We start from the raw sequence: 14,561 nt of genomic DNA, 5'->3' as shown, positions 1-14,561 counted from the left end.
GCTTTAAAAATGTAGTTCTCAGCTATTCTTTGGAGGCCTAAGCTCTTTATACAGTGAGCAGGGAGAATTAGGTCTGCAAGAAGAGAATCCAAACCAGCCATCATGGCTGAGGCACTGAACAGGCATTGAGCCTTTCAGAAGTGCTGAAGCCTGACAAGTTTTTTTCCTGGGACTGGGATTTGCAACCTAATACTTGTACTGAAACCATTCCTCTTTAAAGGCATAACTGACTCCATATTTTATTTGAAATGTGGTCATAAAAGGAGATAACTGTGCTTTCTTGACTGGTCTGATGACTGAAGTATCTACTTTGGAAGAGAAGGACTCAGCCTCTTCAACCTGAGCACATCACACTTTCACTGGCCTCTGTGGGAAAGGCCTTAACCAGGATGTAGATCTTGTTGAAATGGAGCTGTGCCAGTATGTATTCAAGTGTTCAAGATTTATGGGGCCAGAAAGAAAAGAACAGAAGCAGACAAGTGCCAAGGGTATTTCTTTAACAAGGAGATAATTGTTTTTACTGTAAACAATTGTTCGATAACATATAAAAATACTGTTTTAGGGAATAGAGATCCCAGCTAGTTTCTTTAGCTCCTGTGTATTTCAAATGTAGTTATCCATCCCTTCTGGTGGAGGATGGTACCAAAACAGTGTCTTCCATTTCTCCAGCTGTCATTGGTTCTTGTAGGAATGCTGCATGGCAATATTTTGCTGCTCCCTTGGATGCTGGGCTGTGCTTTGCTGTCATGGCTTTGCTGGTGGCATCCTCTCAGCCTGCCTGGCCCTGCAGAGAGCCACGGTGTCTGCAGGTCTTGCCTGCGAATCCCAGAAGGGCTCTTGTGTGTCACCGAGCTCTGAGGTGTTGGGCATGCCCAGCACGCTTTCTGAAATTTGGGGAGTTGAAAAGAGGAGGCTGAAGTAGCTGCAGCCATTGGGACGCGTAGGAGGTGAAGTGGGGGCTGTGAATTGCACTCTGGGACTCAGAACCAATGCGCCACTCAAGTTTTACTTTAGTTGTCTAAGTGCTTTTTTGGACCCAGGCCAGCGCTTTCCCTGCCATTCTCCGAGTGACCAGTGTATATTGTCATGGCCCTGCTAGGCATTAAGTCCTTTCTGACTCTGATATGCTTTGAGTTCCTGAAAGTGTTGAAAATTATTTCTGCCATTCAGGGCAATTGATTTGAGGAAGAGATTATCCAGTCCTGCTTTTCGTTTCAGCAATCATTTTGTGCCAGTTTGTGAGTGCTTTACATGACTTGACTGGCTGTGCCCCAGCATTCTTTACTGATACTGCTTGTATGAATTTAACAAGTATTTTATGTCTCAATATTGGCTAAATGAAAATAACTTAGAAAAGGAAGACTCTGGAAATAATGTGTGCATTATTTATGGAGCTCTATGCCAGCTATTGCTAATCTGCTGAGGTGAGTTATAGTAACAATTCTCAGGAATTCTCTCTTGAAATTTCAAAATAGAAATTAAATTCAAAGTAGGAAAATTGGAATGACCTGCTCTCCAGCAAGCTGGTTTTACATCAGGCTATCTCTTAGGGAGATTTCTGATCATCTTTTAATATAACAGTTGGATTCTGCTAGTGTACAAATAGCTATAAAGAACTTTAATTCACAATTACCTAGAATTGAAATCAGCATCACAGAGTTAGAGTTCAGCTGAGAAGGTTTGAGACCACTTGAAAGAAATGACAACATAGAAAAAGAAATGTCACTTTGAAACAGCGTTGTTTCCCCATTAATAAATGTCTCCTAAAGAGAGAAATATTTTAGTGGTTTTGAATAAGAAGGAGACATGGCAGGGTCCAGGGTCAAGTTTAATTTTCTTGAAGTAAAATAGCCATGAGGAGAGTTGCTTTTGCAGAAGATGAGTTGAGAGGCTGATGTACCACAACCCAAACTGCATACTGAGCAGCTAATATTGTTTCAAATAAAAGAACATAGTTTCATTATTAAAACAATAGAGAGTAATAAAAGATATTATGCTTTGTAATTTTTCCATTGGTGGATGTTGTTCTGTTCTCCTATCAGAGTCTTTGGAAGAGTAACAAAGTGTAGCCCTACTGATGTTTAGTAATATAAAGCTTAGTTTATGAAGGACTAGTGAAGCCTCATCTGTGCAAGTTTCCTTCATTAAGAGATGCAGGAGATATTTGAAATACATGATCTAATTTAACTTGGTCATTAATTATTACTTGTGTATTTACTACTACTACTGTTATTATATAAAATTATTGAAATTGTATGTGTTATGTAATTTAAATACTTTGAAGCATTCTCTATGCTATTGTATTTTGCTGGTACAATATTCATTATCTTTATGCTCCATATGTCTCATATAATCAAGATGTTTTTGCTTTTATATACATTATTTAATATATTATGACTTTAATAATAATATATATCTTTATATATCACATTAATTATCCTAGTATCTAAACGTTTCATGGGAAGACTACAGAAGAATTAATACAATTACATTTTTTAGTAAAAATGAAGTTTGCAAATGATAATCATAAATCATAATTCAATAATTCATTTTGCTGGACAATAATGTCAAGAAGCTGTTTTTATTTTTGTCTAAAAACATTTAGATCCCAGTCAGTGCTGTGAAGTGTTTTATGAGTAGGCACTGGATCCACCACCTTTCAAAAGACCAAAACACGGTGTGTTTCTTTTCATGTGTAAAAGACTAAAATGTTTCAAAATGGGAGGAATGAATATAAGACACATATTTTTGTTAAATGTAATCCCAGGGAAATTGTTTAGTGAAAATACATCTTCAAAATTATTACAGTTGCTGCATGAACAGGAAACAGTAAGAACATGACAAAAGCCAGGAATTTCTTTTTGAAATTGAGAGGATAGGAATGTAAGCAAAGGGAATGAAATACAGGGTAAATTACTACTGGTTAAAAGTGAGAGAATTGATTAGAAACAGAATGAAAGAAAGTTGTGTTAGACAACTGCAGGCTGGAATGAAAGGTTATAATTTGCAGATCACTTTTGGTGTCAATTTAGAATTAAAAGCATCTTTCTGTTGTTAGTGCAAAGCACTTGTACAATTAAATAAAATGCCAGTTCCTCAGGGTCAGCTGTAGCTGCATTCCTGACCCAGAGCAGTCTAATGGTGGATGGGTTTAGATACATTGATTTGATGTAAGAGTTGTTATTCCAAGGAATTACTTTTACATGCCTCTTAAAATGCAGGTATGTAAGACAGCTTGGCAGTGTTTCTTAGGAGTTTTGGTTGAACTCTTGTTGTTGAGTCATAGTTTTCCTGCAGTATAAATTTTTACTTTACAAAAGAGTTCATTAGACACCAAAATTGTTCTTGCCTTAGCACAAACTTTAAGACTTTTATCAGGGCATTGTATAGTAGGAAAAATAGAAAAGATATTCTATATAAAAATAAAAATTAAATATTATATAAAAATTAAATATTGTGATAAGTGACAGGAATATAAAATAAACTCGCTTGTAAAGTTAGTTTATAGGGCTGTCTAAATCATGAACAATTTCTTTGTCCTGGGATTTTTTTTGAAATGTACGTAACATAGTTTAGCTGTATTTCAGCACATCACTTAATTAAATTTATGGATATCTCAGCTTCTGTTTCCTGTTAGGACCACAAATAGTTCTCTTAGTCTGATGTGCAGTCAGCCAAGGTCAGCCCACCCCAATGATCTATCCATCTGAAATGTTATGTAGTGATGTCATTAAGATAACACTTGATTTGTGTCAGATGCTGTCATCCTTTAAGAAGATGTAGCAAGAGCAGATTTATAAATACACGTGTTAAAGTAGCCACCATAAAGTCCCTTTTCTTGCACCAGGTTCTTGCTCAGCAATGAGGCTGTCCCAGAGCTCCAGCAGCCCTGGGGTTTGTTAAGGGGGCTGCTCATACCCAACCCCCAGCTTTTGTGTGCCCCCCATGCCTGCAGGAGGGTTTGCTGAGCAAACTGAATTATTTGTGGGAGAGAATAGCTGGATCCCAGGCCTGACCTAGGAAACCTGGGGAAACAAAGCACTGTTTCTGAGGGCCTGAGGGAGAGGCAATGTGATGAAAGTAGAAGAGATGCCATGAAATAAGGTGTGAGTAAATAAGCTGGGAAAAGTTCTGTTACTCCGTGTGGTGAGAAGGATTGATAAGGAAGGGATGCCTCACTGAACAAAACATGACAACAGCTTTCAGCAATAATGATCTCCAACAATAACATACTCCTTCTTTCCCCGCATCCTTTTTTTGTGTTTACTTTCCTGTTTCCTCCATTTTTTTGTGTTCTTTCAGGCTATGAAGACCTGTGAGTGTTCCTGTGGCCCCAGCTTCTATTGTGTTTTATTATGTCTGTGTTGATTTCTGTTTGGCTTTTCAATAATCTTTGCATATCCGAAGGCTGAATAACTGAAACTTTTATATAAGCAAAAGAAAATTTATTTTAAAACCCTATGATTTTGCCTAAAACACTAGTGGATGAAACAAGGCATGAAAATTACTGAAAAAGAACATTTCAAGTGGGACCAACAGAGACAGGTTAATTATATGCCAACTTATTATTTATAATAGAATATATTTTGACTTGAAATAATTATTGGCAGTTTTGAGATAGAAGAAATAAGATTTTTTTAGTTTCTTTAAAATAATTTTTACTTGAAAATCTCAACATACACATGGTATAGAATATAAAGTATATGGCAGTGAATTTAAATATTGGGGAGAAATTATACATTCACATAGAACCTCTGGTCATATTTTTCAGCTCATATATAGTTTGCTCATCTGTATTTTACATGAAATCTTAGCAAGAAGTATTTTAAAATTTCTGACATTTACCTGCAGGAAAGTGCAAATTTATAAAATGCGCACTGAAAATCTCAAGGAGGTTCTGCAGAGAGCTCACATTAACCCTCATTTCTGCAGAAGAAAATTCTGCATGCCTTCTCATTAACACGTGTGGTTGGTTTTTGAAAAACTAAAATTTGTCTGTGTTATTACCAAAGACCCAGTTTATGCAAAACAGGACTTTCTGGGGAAGGATTCTCAGGCCAGTCTTCCAGCAAGATTTAATTCCTCTGAGTTAAACTGCTTATAGGCAATTCTTGCCTGTTATCCTAAAACTCCTTACTGGCAGTTTAAATTGACAGGATTTCTGTGCAATTAATGTTGCCTCTGACACTGACTGAATGAAGTGTTGGTTTCTATATTTGTTTCCCCGCTCCTGTTCTGGAAAGGGCTTCCTTCTCTGTAGGATGCTGGAATGTATCTGGGCACTGCCGTGTTCCCAGGTAAATGGGAGCACCTGGAGATGGGTGGAGATCTCTCAGTGTTGCCTTGTCCCCAGCGCTGCTCATGACTCCCATCATGAGCTGAATCATTACTGCAGGTCCCTGGACTCAGTGTCTATCTCAGTGTCCCTGTTCTTTGTGATATTGTTAATTAAGATTCTTTCTCTTTTGATGAAACTCTGAAGCAAAAGCAAGTAGGAAGAAAGATGGAGTTGCTCCTTGACATTTTTTAATTGATTCAGCTTGCATTTTGAAGTGTTCTACTTCTCTATTATGAAAACAGTAGAATGAAATAAATGCTGTAGGAAAGATGATTCCTATTTTCTTGATCTACACTGAGTAACAAACTATCTTAATTTTGGTTCAAAAGTACTCCTAGATTAATCTGTGTGCCATCTGCAGGTACTTATTTTTCCTTTACACCTCAGGCTAAAATTCATTCCTCTTTTCTTTGGATGTTTTAAGTCCTGTAATCTCAAATTGAAATTCAATAACGAATCACTTGTGGTTTTCCAGCTCAATCTTGATACAGTAACAGAAAAAGAATAAAATATTTCCTTAAAAAAGGCCCCACCCAAAGCTCCAAGATACGATGGATGTATATTTTAGGGTTCTCTTATCTAACAAGAAACCACATTTTCATTACATTTCTGATACTTGGTATAAAAAGGAAAATCTCCATATTTTATTATGAAAGATTAATTCAGATGCACTTTTGAAAATTCTGGGTAAATTTCCAGTATTTCATGCTATTTTTGTACTATAATTCCAGAATTTGAAATTTGACCTAGGAATGTTGAATACACTGTGCTGGAAATCTGTAAAGCCAAAGCAATGCAGTCTCAAAATGTGGAATAACTACTCCTTTCTCAGCAGAAAGCATATTTTACCCACTTTCTATCTGTCAGTTTTACATTTTATTTGGTCTGTGTGTTTTGTTAAAAAAAAAAAAAAAAAAAAAGGTTGAGGATACTTTTCCCCTGACTTTTTAAATTTCTTTACCGTTTTCTCACAGACTGGAATTAATCTCTGAACTCATTTATTTTTCTTCTTTTTTCTTTCTTCCCCCAATGATTAGATTTTTTGCAAGAGGCATGGGGCACATGTCAAGAAACATAAGCCGTGCTGAACTGCCTTCTAGGCATGAACACAGAGAGAAGCCCCAGTAGGTGCAGAATTTAAGGAGGCGTCTGGCTCTTTGCAGCTACCAAAGGTTTCTGTGTTCCTCGTGTCTCTCCACAGTTATGGACAGACACAAGTTCTGCCATTAATGCCAGATCTGTCACCCAAGGCCTTGGTGCCAGCAGGGAGGCATTTTCTGCTGGCACTGCAGAGTTATGGAGGCCGAAACCCACTTTATCTGCTCTCAGCATTTATTTCTTCTGACCTTTCAGTCTTGATTGAGCCCCATACAGCTGCTCCAAGTGACCCCTCCTTGGGGGCTGGGGGGCACAGCCACTCTGTCCTCAGTCCCCAGGTTACAAGTGCCCAAGCATCTGCTTCTGTGCCTAATGGGATCTCACCACATATGTCTGGGTTTGTGGCATAAAAAAGAAAACATATAGGAACAGTTGCATATGCTTGGAATGCTGAATTTTTGTTTCTTAAAAACATGCCAAAATAGAAGGATACGGAAAACGTAGATGATTTTTCTTCATTTGAAAATACATTTAAATCTGAGTGATCAATAACAAAATGCTGTAAGTAGAGGCAGGAGCCAAACATCTTTGCACCTATATTCTGATTGTTCAATGCTATATTTAGAATGAAACTGCATTAATTAATCTTTTAAAATGTTATTTTTCTCATATACATTATAAAAATGTATCAACAAACGTTGATACTGACAGTCTATCTTTTTTTATCTTGTTTTACCAAGTTTTTTAGTCTTTTTCTTTTCTTATTTGGCATGCTGCTCCTTCAGTTTGAATACCCTGAGTCTTACATTCTTGCTCTATGACTATTACTGTGAAGATGAAATAACTTATAAGATTCTATGGGATTCTTTGAGCAAGCAAACTACCATGAAGCCTCTCTCTGTTTTGTTTCAGCTGCCATTATTAGTACTTTGTTTTACACTTTTAGGCATGTTCCTAAATAATGAATAACTGCCAAATTACCACAGCACATTTGATGTGAATGAGTCATCAGCCTTAAATTAAAAACCGAAGTGTGATGACCTTTCTGTTGTTCTGCATATCATAATTGCCATCAAGTGATGGGTCTGAAACCTCTGATCAGTCATTAGCACCTTGAGCAGACAGCAGTCATATTTTTGTCTAGTCGTTAGGGTCTATTGTTTTAGGGAATCCAACCAGTAATGGCTTGGATTAAAAAGGGGAAATGAAAGTAAAATGCATCATCAGCATGCTAAGCAAACAAAAGACCTATAGCCTCTGTGTCTGGAAAGGCAGACCATTATTGGACAATTATTGTCCATATTACTGTGCATGTTTATATTTATTATCTGATGTTTCTAACAGAAAAGAATTTTGTCTTTATCTCTTGGATAACTGAGATGTAACCATAGCTTATCTGATTCTGGAAAGTAGGTTAAATATCTGCTCTCATAATTTAAAAAAATAAATTAAAATAAAGACAACAAAAGAGCTCTGGAGTTCCATGGGAGCACATTAGTTAATTTAGTTACTGATGATGGCACCAGGTAACTGATGTTACTTAATCTGCCTATTTAATGACATATGTTTGTTCAACAATGCATTTACCAACAATGGAGATGAAAATAAGTTTTGATTGTATCTATGCCACCAGAGTACAAGAAAGGTACTGGTTCCTGTACCGATGGGTACCTTTGAAATGTTTTCAAAACTCATTTTGCCAATATCAACCTAATTCTTGTTTCTTGTATTCAGGAGCGCCAGCCCTGACTGTCACTGTCATGGTGGTGGAATAGGTGCTAATTATTGTCTTCTATCACTGGCTATGCCTCTTTGCTACTGCAGTGACCATAATCTTTTCTTCAGAGATCTCAAGTCTGCATTCATTTCTTGGGCAAAGGTGACATTTAGTTTAGCAGTAATATTTCACATGAGAAAGAAGTTGAAGATGTGATCTTATTTTTTTTGTTTTGTCTGTTGTTGTTTCATAGTAGTATGCAAAATGTGGAAAGTCAGTCATATTTCATTGGTATTTGGCATCTGCTCAACAACTGATTGCTCTTCTCAGAGCTTTTTTGGAAAGTTTGCAGCACCATAATGACAGCTTTCTAAACACAGATGTCCTCTTGGTACAACCTATAATTTTTTATGAAAGATGTATCGATGTCAGGAATTTGAACAAAGTACTGGAATTAGTTGAATATTCTTGTTATGAATATGTATTCAAAATATCTACAGTACTTATATTGTAAGCTGAAGAAAGAATATGCAATGTCTGAAGGCAAAGATGTAGGTACAAAACATCAGAATATGGTTTAAGATAAAGTGATTCCTTTGTTAATGGGCTGTCTATACTTCAGTGAACTTTTCCCCACTATGTTCTGTATACTGTGTAAGTGCACACAGTGATCTTGAAGCATCAAGAATCTCAGGAATACATTCAGATAATCAGGGATTTGGCCACGGAAGATGTCTAACAGCTGAGAGACCAGGAGTAGTTACTAAATGTTCTTGTGATGTCCCATTAGTAGCCTGTTCCTCTTGTTTCATTTACCTCTCAGCTAAGCCATCAGGAAGTGAATACTTCAAACACAAATTCCCTCTCCTCAAGTCAGCTATTTTTCTTAAGGTTTCTCTTAAGAAAGTAAAAGTTAGTTGAAAGCTTAATGTGTAAATAGGTAAACTTCCAGCAGCCTGTGGTTCTTAGTGAAGGAATCCTTGATTGTATTTACCTGTGGGCCTATTATTTGCAAATACCTACAAATAAGAAGACAATGCTTAATGGTTGTTGGATGTAATTTACGTCAGTTCAGACTTGCAGGTGAAAAGGAAAGTCTCCTCTGTAACCATTTGAGATTGTTTTTTAATGATAACACAGTCTATATTCTATATAGTTCTACCTATCTAGGTCAAGTTAAGATCAGAGTGCCCTGCAGGAAGTTTATCTAGCGACTCTAATGATATTAGGGGAAACATAGCTCAATAAATATTTTCCCATTTTGGTTTTGTGCAGCTTTGCAGCCAGGATATAAGTGCTGCTGTTTTTATGACTATAGCTAACTTCATGTAGCTTCCCTCTATCTGTACTTGTACATGGCACTTGGTTTTGATTTAATATCAGGTCTATACTCCCACACCACTAATGACACGTCATTCAGATTCAGAAGAGATACTTAAAGTTAGAATACAGCATCAGAAATGATGGAAAATCATAACTGTTAGTTAGAAAATGCTTTCTTTTTGGACTTCAAATGGGTCATGCTGTGGTCAATATTATGATACTGGGGTTCTTTCACTTCCCTTTTGCTTTTGGTTGATGATAAAATCACTTGTCTGGTATATGTGCATGTGTGTGGTCCAGCCTGGGCTGCTCTTTGGCTCCTCTTGGATCATGACCTTTTGCCAAACCTCAGCAGTAGCTCTTGGGGAAAAAATGTAAACATACAACCAAATTTACTCTGGTTTCTTTATTTAGCTCAGTGCAACTTAATTCTAATTGCTATGAGGCTTCAATATGACAAACTTTTTCCTAAATCAGAAAATGGGAGAAGCTAATTTAATAAGTTAATTATAGTAATTTAGTAACAAATACAAGTGGCTGGGAAGAAACTGGGATCTCCTAATGCAGAAATATGAATTTTTGATTTTTAGCAGTTGTAATAATTTTATTTTTTAATTTTAATCACATTAAAAGAAATGCTCAAGAATCACAAGGAATAAAACACCTATTTTGTTAGGCCAGAATTATATGGAAACATTATGCAATAATACTAATTGCTAAGAAAGTGCCAGAATTGTGGGTAGTGTAATTATCTACAATTTTCTGAGAACATCCTTACAAAAATGACCTACCTATTTTAAGTGTAATTTCCAAAATGAGGAAGCCAGATGCCTTGTTTGTGACAGTGTAAGTGATGGACACTTTTCCATGTAATGGTCTACCTTCTACTAACATTAAATGACGGGGTTTTTTTCCCTGTGGGTGATAGTTGAGGGTTATGCTGGTTTTTCCAATGTGGTTACAAGTCATGGGGAAACAGGGCAGTTTCCATAAACAAGAGCATAGAAGATTTCAGTAAATGGAAGGCATTTTTTCTACTAGGTTATTTTGACTGTCATTAAAACTCACCTGTCAACAGTTTGCCATTTACCCTGACTATTTTATATTTGTTCTGAGCTGTTACCAGTGGCTATGAGAGCTGATCACTTTGCCTGATTGCAACTTTCAGAAGATTTAGATGAGTTGCCAGTTAACATAGAATGTGTGTAATTGATATAAAGATTAATTATTAAAACTGGCAGTTTCCCCTACCTAAAATGCACATATTTGCATATGTACTATGCCTCTTAAGTTGTTTACAAGTGTGTAAACACTTCAGTGTAAAGTTTGAGATAGATTTTTGCTTTGTCTTATGAGTTATAAGAATATGGCTGTTCTATGATGAAAACAGTATTCTTCCAGTCATTTTTATATGGATTTACTTCTGCAAGCTAAATAACTTCTTTGACCTGAGTAGTTACATATTTAACACACTGTACAAGCAAGAGGAGTAGATACAAATGTTCAGTATTGAATATTTGAATGTTAAAAAAAATGAGGCTTTGACTCACCCACAGAACAAAAACCCTAAATCATCAAAGGAATAAACACTTGTGTAGATTAAGTTTTGCCAAACAAAAGACTCATCCTTGCAAGCTGACTCTGGAGAATGGTGTGCAGAACTTTTGTTTAAACAGTTTTATTTATGAGAAGGTGTGGAAAACTCACAGTTAAAGAAATGGTCAGAACTTCTTGAGTGAATGAAGACAGAGAAAGATAAATCTAGTAGCTGCCTCTGATACCAGGGAACTAAGATGAAAATGTTTGACCACAAAATATTAAAAAAAACCCCTAAATCTTCTTCCAGTTCTAAAAGACTTCTTCAAGACTGTTAATGTCTCAGGCTGAAAGCTGCACTTGACTCTTAAAGAGTCCAACTCAGATCTTAGTTAGGGACAAATCACTCATCAACATTGTTTCTATAATAGAATGGGCATGAGCTACAAGTTTTTGGAACTGTATTCAAGAGATGTGCAAAAATGACTAGAAAAGTGCAGAAATGCTTATTTATGATTTTGACTTAGAAAATAAAATATATCCTTCTGGGAAATAAATATTTGGGACGAAATCTTGCTATATTCAGGCCAATCACAGGTAGTGAACTCAGGCTTTCAGTCAGAGTGCATTTTATCTGCAGTAAAAAAAGTTATAATAAGATTATTCTTATGTCTGTTGATCCATCCATGTTTTGGCAGAGCCAAGCACTGTATGTGCTGTAATTTCTGAAGGTGGCTAGCCTGAGAATCAGCACTGAAATTAGTGAGCACCAGTTGCTCCCTATGAATTGCAAATTGTCAGAAGATGAGCACTGCCTACAAGAATTTACGACATTTGTCTCCTAGGCCTGCTTATCTGGTTGCACTGAAGGCACTTCCTCAGGGTTCACATCACAAAAGTCTTTGAGACAGTTCAGCAGTGAATCTCTGTGGGGACTGAGCTGAGAGCAGTGTCATGGCCCCAAGCTCTGTGTCAAGAGCAGACAAGATTACTAATGCCAGTGAAATATTCTTTATCTGTAAAACAGCCAATGCTCTGGATTGTCAGCGAGTGCAAAATGAAGCACCAGTCTGCCAAATAGGAGAAAATGCCTGTATTTCAGAACAGAAACCTGACCTGTCTGTTTGTCTCACATGCCAACTGCTTTGCCTACACTAGGTGGAAACGAGAAATTTATTAAGTGCAAAGTGCACAGTACAATGAATAAGCAAGCTAAAAGGCTCTTGCTTTGCTGACTAATTACTTCATTCACTCATTGATTAAAACATTTTTTCCTGGGTGAGAATGGCTGGTAGGCTTGTTTTGAAAAGAATAAATAGGAAAAGAAGAATTAAAGCAAACAGATTTTTTTTTAAACATCTAATCTTAAACGTCTTGCTTGGAAAAATATGTTTTTATAAACTGTGGATGATGTACTGTTTTTGATGCTACTAGCTAAATTCTTAGTTTTAGCTAAGACAGATAAAGGTTAGAATTGCATTGCATTTCACACTCCACATGTGTAACAGTGGTAAAGTAGGTAAAATGATAATTAACTGCTCCTCCTATTATGTCTCTCTAGAGATCTGAAGAATAATTTGATCAGCACAATTGAGCCAGGGGCCTTCTATGGGCTTTCAGAACTGAAGCGCCTGTAAGTATTAATTCCATTTGAATTATTCTGAAAATTGTGTTTGTATCGACATTTCTATCCTTGGGCAACTCAAATATGCCACCAAGCAATAATCAAATAAGGGCACTGGCTGTAAAATAGAAAATCACACACTCTGCTTTTTACATTTACCATGCCTTTTTTCCCCTTCTTCCCCTTTGTTCTTATTTTTTCTTTTTCTTTTTTACCTTTTGCCATTTAAAATCATCAGTTTAGTCTCTGGTAAGTGTACTAACACATACACCTACAAAGGTAAAAGCATGCCTAATTAATGACTAAGCAGATGATATATCACTGTAGACATTAATGAGAAATAAACAGTAGACAGAAATAAACACTAAACAGTTCAGATGTGTGTGAACAATGGTTTGTGCTACACTAACTTTTTTTTTTTTTTTTTACTTTTATCATAAATCAGCCCTATCAAATACATTACTAGAAAGGAAGCTTTGTCATACTGTAGAGTTTGTCTACCATTTTCCATACCATCAGCCTTGACTTTGCTTGATATTTTTTACTTTTATAATGGTTTTCTAAGGAAACACAATCTTACACAGTATATTCCCTGTTCATCATTCTTGCAATTCTGTCTTGGAAAAGGCTCTCATAGTACTTTCAGAAGCACTGGCTGATTTTTAAACTATGTTTTAGAGGGTAAAAATATCTAAGTTAGTAGGATTCTACGGCTGGGCATTTTTCTTTTAATTAACAAGGACTACAGACCCTCCTTAGTTGTACTCAGCCTAAGGAAAAGTGAGATGAACCCTTTTTTAATTATAATTTTCCAAGTGACAGCTTCCAAATATCCGTGCACTGGCTAACTAGGCCATCAGCACATGCCAGGCATTTTCCAAGCCATTGTGTATGCTGTTTTATGAGAAAACCTATAAGAAAACAGGGATTATTTTAATGGGATGGGAAGATTTAGACAAGAAGGAGAAGGATTGCAAATCCACAAAAAAATAATTTTACAAATCCTCTGCTTTTCTGCTGTGTGGTAGTCTTGAGCCGCTGCGTGCTGGGAGCGCTGCAGAAGGTTTCTCTCTCTGATCTTGCTGTAGCTGTGTTTTCTAGTACCAGCCTCTCAGTTCCAGTGTGTTGCATAATAATGATGAAGCCAGAGTAGCATATACATTTTTAACACAAATAAGATCATTAGGTTTGAAGCTTTCTTGCTGGCTCTGTGTGCAGGGGTAGCAGTAGGATGCAACAATAAGGATGAGCTCTAATTGTTGCTTTGGCCGCACACTCTAATAACACAACCCTGACCTCTTGTGGGAAAACCAGGAAACCTGTGCACGTCTGGGCTGCTCATCCACTGAATGCACAGGTGGAGCCTTTAGGTCAGCCAGGAGAAGGGAATAAAGGGAGAGGAACTCATCAGGCATTGGACAAGAGGGAAGAAAAGAGTCTTCAGCACAGTACAATTGGTAATGTTGAGTTTTGTCATGCCAAATCTCAAAAAACCCCCTTACTGATATGCACAAGAAACACTGGGAGCAATTTAGAGACAGAATTGTTTAATTGCTAGACTACCACATTTGATACAAATCTGTGTAGTTCCATGGTAAACAAGAAAATATCTTCCCTCCTTCAGTGTGCAACTGTTGGGAGGGAGACAGTACAGCAAAAGGAACAAATAGTGTAAACTCCTGTTGAATATTGAATACAGTAATTACTTTAAGACTATGCATTCATATATCTTTATTTCCCATGTAAAATATAAATGATGCTGAGAAAAGCAGAAGCTGATGTAATGTGGGCAACTGCAAGAGAAATGGCTATGGCAAGTCAGACAGACAAGCCACAGGCTCTCAGAATGTTTTCTGTGAATGATTTGGAGATCTGTTATTATTTGTATTTGAATGACAAACTGAATTATTTCTAGGGTTTACTCA

At 36.7% G+C, this 14,561-nt stretch overlaps 1 protein-coding gene across 1 annotated transcript in view; it reads left to right on the top strand.

Annotated features, from left to right (window-relative positions):
* The window catches only part of ADGRA1 (adhesion G protein-coupled receptor A1), a 251,711-nt gene that overhangs the window by 81,533 nt on the left and 155,617 nt on the right, over nucleotides 1-14,561 (top strand). The window contains exon 3 of the mRNA XM_074545040.1: nucleotides 12,574-12,645. Coding sequence (XP_074401141.1) covers nucleotides 12,574-12,645 — 72 coding nt within the window. The remainder of the gene's footprint in view (nucleotides 1-12,573; nucleotides 12,646-14,561) is intronic.

This window comes from Zonotrichia albicollis, chromosome 7 (assembly GCF_047830755.1).
Source record: "Zonotrichia albicollis isolate bZonAlb1 chromosome 7, bZonAlb1.hap1, whole genome shotgun sequence".
NCBI lineage: Eukaryota > Metazoa > Chordata > Aves > Passeriformes > Passerellidae > Zonotrichia > Zonotrichia albicollis.
The sequence above is the reverse complement of the archived record's forward strand: the minus strand, read 5'-3'. Positions and strand labels throughout refer to the sequence as shown.